General features: G+C 40.0%; 1 protein-coding gene across 1 annotated transcript; it reads right to left on the reverse strand.

The window, feature by feature from the left end:
- Nucleotides 1-327: 327 nt before the first annotated feature.
- On the reverse strand, nucleotides 328-11,018 carry LOC132973426 (myosin heavy chain, fast skeletal muscle-like). Its single transcript, XM_061036892.1, has 41 exons — nucleotides 10,932-11,018; nucleotides 10,802-10,840; nucleotides 10,300-10,521; nucleotides 10,084-10,227; nucleotides 9,831-9,987; nucleotides 9,706-9,733; nucleotides 9,392-9,488; nucleotides 9,195-9,287; nucleotides 9,041-9,104; nucleotides 8,863-8,961; nucleotides 8,668-8,771; nucleotides 8,408-8,546; nucleotides 8,195-8,313; nucleotides 7,812-7,961; nucleotides 7,540-7,710; nucleotides 7,137-7,437; nucleotides 6,928-6,992; nucleotides 6,747-6,834; nucleotides 6,536-6,653; nucleotides 6,331-6,454; nucleotides 6,048-6,184; nucleotides 5,704-5,959; nucleotides 5,377-5,619; nucleotides 5,118-5,294; nucleotides 4,894-5,039; nucleotides 4,713-4,803; nucleotides 4,238-4,627; nucleotides 3,999-4,125; nucleotides 3,793-3,911; nucleotides 3,513-3,709; nucleotides 3,133-3,316; nucleotides 2,867-3,032; nucleotides 2,626-2,750; nucleotides 2,216-2,524; nucleotides 1,927-2,130; nucleotides 1,708-1,833; nucleotides 1,449-1,619; nucleotides 1,225-1,329; nucleotides 1,035-1,130; nucleotides 529-660; nucleotides 328-428 (listed from the first exon to the last, which is right to left on the reverse strand). Exons 3-41 carry the CDS (start codon nucleotides 10,504-10,506, stop codon nucleotides 411-413), a joined length of 5,787 nt encoding a protein of 1,928 aa, XP_060892875.1. The 5' UTR covers nucleotides 10,507-10,521; nucleotides 10,802-10,840; nucleotides 10,932-11,018; the 3' UTR covers nucleotides 328-410.
- Between the last annotated feature and the right edge of the window lie 340 nt (nucleotides 11,019-11,358).

Genomic DNA, 11,358 nt, shown 5'->3' on the forward strand with positions numbered 1-11,358 from the left:
AAGACGTCGTCTTGTATATAGTCACTTTTTCACTCATGCTCATTTTCAGTGGGAAAATTATGATTTGCCTTTGCCTACTCTGAAATATATATTTTTGTAAGTGGGGGCACACTTACTAGTTTTCTAAACTTCATTCTTTAAATGTTTGAGATTTACACCCCCCAAGTGTTTTGACATTTTAGGACCTAAAAAGAGTTCAAACCTTTCGCCCTATGACCTTGTAGTGACCCATTCCAATTGAGAATTATATTATGCTTCACAAATGATTGACATTTTGACTTTTGCTCCCTTTGAGCACACAATAGGATTACAAAATATAACAAAAAGCAATGGAAGATCAGAGAATATTTTATTATGGTACATTTCACATCATATTATATGATTAGAAACAGCCCATCCGCTGGAGTGCTTTACTCAGCCTCTTTTGCCTGTCAAAACAAAATAAAAAGCAATAAATACATACAGTATAATCCTGAATTCATTTATATCATACTTTTTTAAGCTTACATTATAAAATGTTTTACTTACCTTGCCAGAGTCACGGCTCTTAGCTCTCAGCTTGTTAACCTGGGTCTCTGCAATGTCGGCACGCTCCTCAGCTTCCTCCAGCTCATGCTGGACCTTCCTGCACTTGGACAGATGAACATTGGCCTGCTCCTCCTGGAAAACCATTTACAAGGTTTAAAGGTATTGAAAATTTTACAATTTTATATTAAATGTCTTTTCTTATGTATATATAATTATTTGGTTTACAAGAGTAAGTTCATCTTTTAGTGACAATTATTTAATATTTTACTCAGAGGATCACTGATTTTAATATGATAGACTTTTGGTGCATGATAGTGACCTTCTTATGTATATAACTTGTGTGTACACTATTTGTGCCATGATGGCTTAATGTGATAGATGCTGCATTCATCTACATTTCTTGTACTTATACATAATAATATAATCTGTACAAAAAGCTAGATTAGTTTGAAAGACTTCTGTCATTTTATCTCTATATTATTTATGAATATGAATAACTCTCTTACCGCTTCCTCAGACTGCCTCTTGTAGGCCTTCACCTTGAGCTGCAACTTGTCAACCAGATCCTGCAGCCTGGTAACATTTTTCTTGTCCTCTTCAGTCTATGATAGAAGATACATTTTCATTTAAAAAAAAAAAATCATTATGAATATGCAATGTTTTTGGTATGCCAAGTGTTATTTAGAGTGACTGTACCTGGTAGGTCAGTTCCTTCACTCTCCTCTCATATTTGCGAACGCCCTTAACAGCATCAGCTCCACGTCTCTGCTCAGCCTCAACCTCTGACTCCAGCTCACGAACCTTTAGAAAACAGTAAAACATTTAATAAACACATATATACTGTATATATATATATGTTTACAGAAAACGCAAACATTGTCTTGACCCTGTATTAAGAATTATTAACAGGATATTCTCACCCTAGACTCAAGTTTCTGGAGCTGCTTCTTGCCACCCTTCATGGCCAGATTCTCAGCCTCGTCCAGGCGGTGCTGCAGATCCTTGACAGCAACCTCAAGGTTCTTCTTCATCCTCTCCAGGTGAGCACTGGTATCCTGCTCCTTCTTCAGCTCCTCAGCCATCATAGCAGCCTATAGGAGACAGCATTTAATGTTGATAAGAATTACTTTATTAAGACACATTAAGCAGGAGTAAAAAAGCATTTCTTTTAAAACCTACATCTGTGATGGCCTTCTTGGCCTTCTCCTCTGCATTCCTTGCTTCCTGAACTGTGTCATCAACTTCACTCTGGACCTGGACCAGCTCAGACTCAAGCTTCTTCTTGGTGTTCATAAGGCTTGTATTCTAAAATAATAGGGAATCGTTTCATGAGATAAAAAGACTGATTTGTAAAGTTGTGGAAAAAATGAATCAATACATATATTAATCCAAAATCACCTGAGAGTGCAGAAGTCCAACACGCTCACTTGCGTCCACCAGCTCCTGCTCAGCAGTTTTGCGGCTTCTCTCAGTCTGTTCCAGAGCAGCTCTTAGTTCCTCAATTTCAGCAACCATGAGACCGTTCCTGCGATCTACCATAGCAGCCTGTTCCTTGAGGTCTTCCTGAGCTCTGACAGCATCATCAAGGTGCAGTTGTGCATCCTAGTGAAAAATTAGAAATATTCCCTTGAATGCCAGAGTTCAAGTGAACTGACAAACTTTGCACAAAATCTGTGGGCTACAATACCTTCAACTGTGCCTGAACATTCCTCAGCTGCTTCTGGGACTCAGCAGCCTGGCGATTGGCGTGGCTCAGCTGAATCTCCATCTCATTCAGGTCTCCCTCCATCTTCTTCTTGATTCTCAGGGCATCATTCCTGCTCCTGACCTCAGAGTCCAGAGTGGTCTGCATTGAGTCAATCACCCTCTGGCTATTCCTCTTGATCTGCTCCATCTCCTCGTCCTTCTCAGCCAGCTTCCTGTCTACCTCACCCTTAATCTGGTTGAGCTCAAGCTGGACACGCAGGATTTTGGACTCTTCATGTTCCAAAGTTCCCTAATGAAAGTAAATAATTCATATATAAATCTTCATTCTTTAAAATACATTTGTCCATGATTTAAATTGTCTTTCAGAGGATTTCCCCTGAACAATTGTACCTCAGCCTCTTCAAGAGCTGTCTGGATCTCAGACTTCTCAGTCTCCACCTGCTTCTTGGACTTCTCCAGCTCATGGATGCTCTTGCCAGTCTCACCAATCTGTTCAGTGAGATCAGAGATCTCCTCTGCAGAGAGATTCATGTGTTTTGTATTGTTAAGCCTTAAATGTTTCGTATGTATTAAATATGTTAGAAATAAACACTGTAATACAATGCTTCTGTAGCATGTAGTAAGAACTCACGTTGCAGGTTCTTGTTTTCACGCTTCATGGTCTCCAGCTGATCCAGAGCTTCCTCATATGAGTTCTTCATCTTGAACAGCTCAGTGCTGAGAGAACGAGCCTCCTTCTGAGCTCCCTCAAGCTCTGCCTGACCCTCCTCATACTTCTGTTTCCACTCTGCCAACACCTAAAAAGCCATTTATTTGCTTAGTTATTTATCAGTACAATGGCGAATCAAATGAGTGTGTCTTTGATTACAGAGTATAGTTGACAGAAGGACACGTTACCTTGTCAAAGTTTCTCTGCTTCTTGTCCAAGTTGGCAGCCAGGCCATTAGCTCTCTCCACATCAATCATGAGGTCCTCCACCTCACTCTGGAGCCTCTGTTTGGTCTTCTCCAGAGAAGCACACTTGGAATTGACAGCCTCAATCTGCTCCTCAGCCTCCTGGAGGCGCTGGGCAAGCTTTTTCCTGTTTGAAAAGGGTGTGATTGTGAAAACCTTAACAATCCATGTTGGCACTGATTATGTTTTCTCCACATAATATTGCATGTTTAAGAAATCTTCTAACATTTTGACCTTTTAAACTAGATTCACATATGAAAGGAGTGCGACCCGTTCAGGCGGTACCATTGTCATTTAAGCTGAGCCGTATAAAATGTACGTACTTGGATTCCTCAAGCTCCTCAGTGCGCTGGATGGCATCAGTTTCATACTTGGTTCTCCACTGAGCCACTTCACTATTGGCCTTGGACATTCCACGCTGCAGCTCAGCCTTTGCCTCCTGCTCCTCCTCAAACTGCTCCCTCAGCAGATCACAGTCATGGCGGGCTGATTGCATTCCATGGGCAAGGGCATTCTTGGCCTGATGTAAGAAATTGCAGTCAGTGTGAAAATGTAATAAATCACACATACAAAGTTATAAGTAAGAATTTAAAGTTTTCTTACCTTAACCTCCTCTTCAATCTGTCTCTTCAGCTCTTCAATCTGCTGAGTGAAGGCCTGTTTGCCTCTGGTCAGCTGGGAGACGAGAGCTTCTTTCTCTTCAATTTGACGACTGAACTCACCTTGAGTGAAACATATCATGAAAAATTAGTTTGTGTTACATTGTGAAATAATCAACTTCAGACCTTTCATTGATCACTTTAACATACCATTTTCTGTCAGGAGACGTGCTTTCTGCGCACTTATGTCATTGTTTTGACGGACATTTTCATCATTCTTGGTCTTCAGTTCACTGTATTGGTCTTCAAGAGTACGGCACATCTTTTCAAGATTTCCCTGATGATGAGAAACAGAGATCATGTCAGTAATCATTTGTTTTCTAAAATGTAAATGACCTTGTTTACTGAACTCTCTTGGTTATTAAAGTAGCATGAAATGCATTGTGTACCTTGGCTTTAGCAACAGCCTCCATGTTGCTGGAGAGGTCATCAATCTCCATCTTGTATTCACTCTTTTCCTTCTCAAGCTTCTGCTTGACGCGTTGGAGGTTGTCAATCTGCTCTCCCAGCTCAGCAACGCTGTCAGCCTGCTTCTTGCGAAGAGCAGCAGCAGTGGCTTCATGCTGCAGAGTGGACTCCTCAAGATCACGACGGAGCTTCTGGAACTCTGCTTCACGTTTCTTGTTCATCTCAATCTGGGAAGCAGTGGCTCCACCGGCCTCCTCCAGCCTCTCACTGATCTCCTCAAGTTCCCTGGAGAGGTCAGCTCTCTGCTTCTCAACCTTGGCACGAGCTGCACGCTCAGCCTCAATCTCCTCCTCCAGTTCCTCAATACGGGCCTGTAGAATGTAGATATGATGTGTTTCAGTAAACTTTCACTTGACAAACAATATGTATTCTGTTTAATTTAACTCAATATTTCACCTGAAGCTCCTTGATCTTCTTCTGAAGCTGAGCACCCATTGACTGCTCATCCTCAATCTTGCTAAGGAGCTGGCTGGTTTCAAAGTCCTTCCTGTGAGAATCATGGATACATTTCTTAGTCAGAGTTCATGCTGTTACAGTATTGTTTGTGTATGCTTTTGTTAAAATAAACAAAAGTTACTTTTTAATTTTCTCATCAGACTGCTGCTTGTCATTCTCAAGATCCATTATGGATTCCTGGGCCAGTTTCAGATCACCCTCAAGCTTCCTCTTGGATCTCTCAAGGTCCATCCGCAGCTTCTTCTCTTGCTCCAGAGAACCCTCAAGCTAAACAATAGTATACGGCTTAATGATCAGGATTCAACACCAATGTTATTTGCCAGTTTTAAGGACTTGTGAACTTACATCATCCACTTGTTGCTCAAGCTTGGTCTTGGCCTTGGTCAGAGTGTTGACCTTGTCTTCCTCAGCCTGCAGATCATCAAGAGTCTGTTGGTGAGATTCCTGAAGGGCTTTCTTTTCCTTGGTCAGCTTGGCAATGCTCTCATCCTGAGAGGCCATCTCCTCAGTCAGGTTCTTCACCTAAATTTACAAGAAAGACGTTGTTATTGAGGGTAATGTTTAGAGGAAACTTGATGTACGAGATAGATTGTTAAATCCAAACCTTGTTCTCAGTGGCGTGTTTTTCCTTCTCCACTTTGGCCAAGGTAAGCTCCAGATCATCAATATCCTTCTTGAGCTCAGAGCATTCATCCTCCAGTTTTCTCTTCTTGGCAGTGAGCTCAGCATTGATTTCCTCTTCATCCTCCAGCCTCTCAGTGATCTCTTTGCATTTGGCCTCCATCTGAATTTTGCTCTTGATAAGACCCTCACATCTCTCCTCAGCGTCTGACAGATTCTCTGTTTCCTAGTTTGTTGTTTGAAAAAGGATGTTAACAAATCTACACAGTACATTATGAAACATCATATCAGTCCATCAATGTGTACTTACAGATGCGACTTGCAGCTGCAGATCATTCTTCTCCTGCAGAAGGGACACAAACTTCTCCTCCAGCTCCTTTTTCTTGGCCAGGGCAGTGGCCAGATCTGTCTTCATCTTGTCATAGTTCTCCTTCATCTGCTGCAGTTCCTTCTCAGTTTCAGCGCTCTTGAGCATAGGCTTGATCTTGTAGTACACTTTCATCCATGGCCAGTGTTTGACATTCATGAATGAGCGGATGTTGTACTGGATGGAATAGATGGCTTCCCTGCAGAAAAGAAGAAGGTGTAACTGACAATTTTCTTTTGTGATTTAAAAAAAGAGTCTCATTCAAAACAAGCTTTTATTTAACATGCCTCCTCTCTGTCATCTTCACAAACTCCTTTCTCATGACGTAACCACGGCAGAGAGCCTGAGTCATGGTGACCAGAGATGCCAGCTTTTCATCTCTCATCTCCTCAAGGAGACCCAGAAGACCAGCCTTGAAGAACACCTAAACAATCATACAAAAATGAAAATGAATGTTGTAGAAACTCATATACAGTAAAGACATCTTTAAGTTATGTAACATACTCACACAATGGATGAAACATCATATCCCTTGTAGTAGAACACCTTAGAAAAAAAGTAGTATCTTACCTTGGTGTGTCCAAATTTATACTCGTCATGAGGAACATCAATTGATCCAAGCAGCTTCTCTGAAGCCTTCTTGTTATCAATGAACTGGCCCTCAGGGATGACACTGGCATTCAGCACCTTGTATCTTTCATGAGAGAGTTCATTGTTAGTGTGAGTGTTGCCTTTGAATCATCTTTATCAAAAAATATACAATATGTATAGATACCTCTGCTTGAAGTCAGCATAGAGGATTCTGCTGGGGAAACCTTTCCTGCAGATTCTGATACCCTCCAGTACACCGTTACACCTGAGCTGGTGGATGACCAGGAAGTTCTCCATCAGACCTGTAAAAAGACATTTATTGCAGTTATGAAACATGTAACAACAAAATATAACCATTCCTCAAAGACTCTATTCAATTGATCTTTTTTATGTACCTGGAGTCTTTGACTCATTGGGAATCAGGCAACGCACAAAGTGAGGATGAGTGCTCCTCAAGTTAGTCATCAGCTTGCCCAAGTTCTCCTATAGATTTAAAGTGATGTCATTAAATATATATCAGTTTGGAGTATGAGTGAGAGGTGATTTTATAGCAAAGTCGTCCATTTAAAACCTTACCCTAAACTGTGAAGACACAGTCTGCATAGAACCACCCTTCTTCTTGCCTCCCTTCTTGCCAACCTCTGTTGATATGTTTAAGTAGAGACGTTTTGTTAGAACTCAACATACAAATCACATAAACCAATACTACTGTTTTTTGAATAATGTACATTTTTTAGAACATAAAAATACATTTTATACTGTATATAAATGTTTGGCTTTCTTACCTTCAACAACAGGAGGATACAGAGCAGCCAGCAGTTTAACTGAGGACTTTTGGTACAGCTGAATAACAGAGTCATTCAGTGGATCCTTGTTCTTGTCCAGCCAGCCACCAATGTTGTAGTCCACTGTACCAGCATAGTGCACCAGGGAGAAGTGGGCCTCAGCCTTGCCCTTTGTGGGCCTGGGCTTCTCAAATGCTTTGTTTTTGCCAAGATGCTGGTCATACAGCTTGTTCTTGAAAGATGTGTCTGTTGCCTTGGGGAACATGCACTCCTCTTCAAGGATGGAGAAGATACCCATGGGCTTTAGAAGAGGGAAAGACATATGTTATAATCTTTACATTTTCATACATTTCATACATATGTACATTGAATATAACTAAGAGCAATTTCATGGAATCTTTACCTTCTCAATCAGCTCAATACAGGCAGCCAAGTCCATGCCAAAGTCAATGAACTCCCAGATAATACCCTCCTTCTTGTACTCCTCCTGCTCCAGGACAAACATGTGGTGGTTGAAAAACTGTTGCAGTTTCTCATTGGTGAAGTTGATGCAGAGCTGCTCCAAAGTGTTGAACTGTAAGGAGACATAAAACCAGCATGAGTTTTTGCAGACAAAAATAATGTTTCTATCAAGAAAAGTCAGTCAGGTACTGAACTGTTGGAAATTAAGCTCACATCAAAGATTTCAAAGCCAGCAATATCCAGCACTCCAATGTAGAACTGCCTTGGCTGTTTGGTGTCCAACATCTGGTTGATACGGACGACCATCCACAAGAACATCTTCTCATAGATAGACTTGGCCAGGGCAGTCACTGAGTTCATTACCTAAATAAAAACACAAATACAGTTTGATTAAAGTCAGTGAGGTATGAAGTAAACTTCCTCTCATGATTTGAAAAGACACCATATATCCACTTTGAAGATGTTTTTCACGTAGTGCTAAATCCAACTCCTAAAAAGTAGCTTTAAATAGAACGCTACCATTCCATTGTCATATTAGAGTCATTACTACTTTACTAAAGTGCAATTTTTTACATTTCTTTACGTTTTATATTTACCTGAGGTACGGTCTGTCCCTTGGTCACATACTCATTTCCGACCTTCACTCTGGGATAGCACATTGCCTTCAGCATGTCAGCAGAGTTCAGACCCAGCAAGTAAGCAACCTTGTCAGCATCTGACAAAAGTACAGTGATTAATTATTCTATGTAATATTTTTGTTGTTCCTGAACTATAATAAATAAATACATTTATAAATATTGAGATCTCACCTTCTGTGCCATCAGGCTCAGCCTGCTCCTCACGCTGCTTCTGTTTGAACTTCATGCTACCATGGTGGAGCACAGCACCAGTCATCTTGTAGATGCTCATTTTCTCTTCACCACTGAAGCCCAAGATATCAATAGCGTTCTATGTTTGAAAGAGGTGTCCAAACCAGATGTTGTCAATTTACAAAGTGTAGATAGATTACTTTTAATGTTGCACTTATTCACAAAACATGTATAAATATTTTATAGTAAAGTTCACTCACATCAGTGGCTTCCAGCTCAACTTTGTCATCAATGCTGGCAACAGTGATCTGACCCATGCTGCACATGGGGAAGTCGTAGGGGTTGGTTGTGATGAGTGTCATTTCTGGAGAACAAAAGGGTGTAAAGTTCAATGCATTGTCATGTATAAAATGTATAAAGCAGTTTAACATTGAGGAACAAGTCAATGTGTTTACCAATAATCTCAGGTTTGTGGTTGGTCATCATCTGGTAGAAGATATGGTAGCCTCTCTCATCAGGAAGCTGGAATGTCACTCTAGACTTCTCCAGCAGATCTATGAATAATGTTCATAAGTCACACTGTGCAATTCTTCATTCTAGTTATTTGTCTATTCTAATAGTATTGTTACTTACATGTCTCAATATCAGCACTAGCCAGTTTGCCAGTTGTGCCGAAATGGATTCTGATGAATTTACCCTATTTGGAACAAAGGCAGTTTTTTAACATCAATGAACATGGACAATGTGTAGCAAGACATCTGATTTGCAGAAATCCCTCCATACTTACGAAACGAGATGAGTTGTCATTCCTCACAGTTTTGGCGTTACCATAGGCCTCCAGCAGAGGATTAGCTGCAATAATCTGATCCTCAAGGGAACCCTGTAATGAAGGTTTAGAGTTGATATAAAAATATTTGATTTTCCAATGTAAAAATATTGCATACATGAAGAATGCTCAATAGTTAAAATAGTAATTTATCCCACCTTTGATGCGTCCCTCTTCGGGCCACCAACTGAGATGGTTGCAAAGTACTGGATGACACGCTTTGTGTTCACAGTCTTTCCAGCACCAGATTCTCCACTAGATAGATAGATAGATAGATATACTTTATTGTCTGTCCCAACAGAGACAGAAATTCTCCTTCGACAAGGCTTGAACAACAAACACAACTTACATAAAAAACAGAAAGCGCAGTACATTAAAAGAGGACTTTTAGGTATAGAAAAGACATTTAAGAACTTGTTTGATATATTTTTTGAAGTACATAAGCAATATGTTAAACACATTTTAAACTTACGTGATCAAGACAGACTGGTTCTCCCTATCTGTTGATATAGACATTCAAAAATAAAACAGTTAACTCTGTTTTCTTGCATCAGAAACATCATATACTGATAAATGATCTGTATCATTATGTCTTACCAGTAGCCATGAACTGAAAAGCGTTGTCAGAGACGGAGAAGATGTGGGGTGGAGCCTCCATACGCTTCTTGCCTCTGTAGGCATTTACAACCTCTTGGTCATACACTGGGAGCCATTTGTAGGGGTTCACAGTGGCACAGAACAACCCAGAGTAGGTCTGAAAGCACAGAGATTCAACAGTGACCTCAATGTTTCAAACAAGTAAATCCATGTTAAACAACATCTTGTTTCTTATTAGGGCCCATTTTCTTACATAGATCATCCATGCTGCATAACGCTCTTTGAGGTTATAAAGCACAGAGGCTTCATTGAGATGGGTCATCATGGCCATGTCCTCAATTTTGTCGTACTTGGGAGGGTTCATTGGAGTGACGTCTTCTTCTTTAGCTACCCTCTCCTACAACAGGACACTTGTTACAATGAGCAATTATCATATTGAACAATTTGACTCTGATTTAAAGATACTAACCTCCTGAGTGTCCAGGACTTTGACGGTGACTTTGCCACCATCCTTCTTGACGATCATTCCCTTCACATACAGCTCCTTCACATCAGTCACATAGCAGGCAGCCTTTGCATCGAAAGGTTTGCTTTGAGCCTCGATTCTCTCCTTCTCAGGCTTACGGAGGTAAATGGCAGCCTTGCCGTAAACGGCCATCTCTGCGTCCGTACTCATGGTGGCGGCTTGTATCTAATAGATAAGAAATGAAATGACATCTTAGACTGAGTTTTAAGTTCATGTTAGTAAACAATAATTGAACTTAAAATATTCTTGAGAATTAATCATATCCACATTGAAACCATGTTTCCATATCCTTATATTAAGTTTTTCTGTGTAATTTCAGAATAAGTGGATTCATAGAATACATTCTAGGATACAGTTTAAATTTACAACACAGTCATTGTATAACTAACTGCTTTCATTATATGCGTCACTAATATGTCTCACACATAAATGATAGATTACTTACCTGACTCCCTTCTCTGTCAGTAGGTAGTATTCACCAATCCTGTTCAAAACAGTTTAACATATGTTAGAGGAGATGAAAAATCACAGCATCACAGAATCAATTTCTGAATCATTGCAGAACATAGATGTACCACAAGCAGGAACTCCAAGGTCTTCTGTGAACTACCCGTTCCTGAACGACTACTTATATTGAATGGGGCAGTGCTGACACCTCCAAAGTTAAATGTAGTTTGGCAAAGTATTAAATGATGTGGTGGAGATCACTTAAACCATCTGTTGGAAGAATAAGTCAAATGTTTCAGGTTTCATTAGTATTGCCAGTATTGAATTATTGCTTGATCATAACTTTAGTTTAGCTATAGAGCTGTGTTTTTTCAGGCCTGGGGTTGAATGGGGTTAAATTCCAATGAAAAAAGGAAATTGATAAATACATTTGTACTCTAAAGGAACACAGTCTATAATTTAATCACTATCAATCAGTAATTGTTTTTTTTTTCACTGTTAAAGTTGTACAGTATTTTGTTATTGAAATTATCTTATTTTAAATTATGTAATTAG

Source organism: Labrus mixtus, chromosome 4 (assembly GCF_963584025.1).
Source record: "Labrus mixtus chromosome 4, fLabMix1.1, whole genome shotgun sequence".
NCBI classification, from domain to species: domain Eukaryota; kingdom Metazoa; phylum Chordata; class Actinopteri; order Labriformes; family Labridae; genus Labrus; species Labrus mixtus.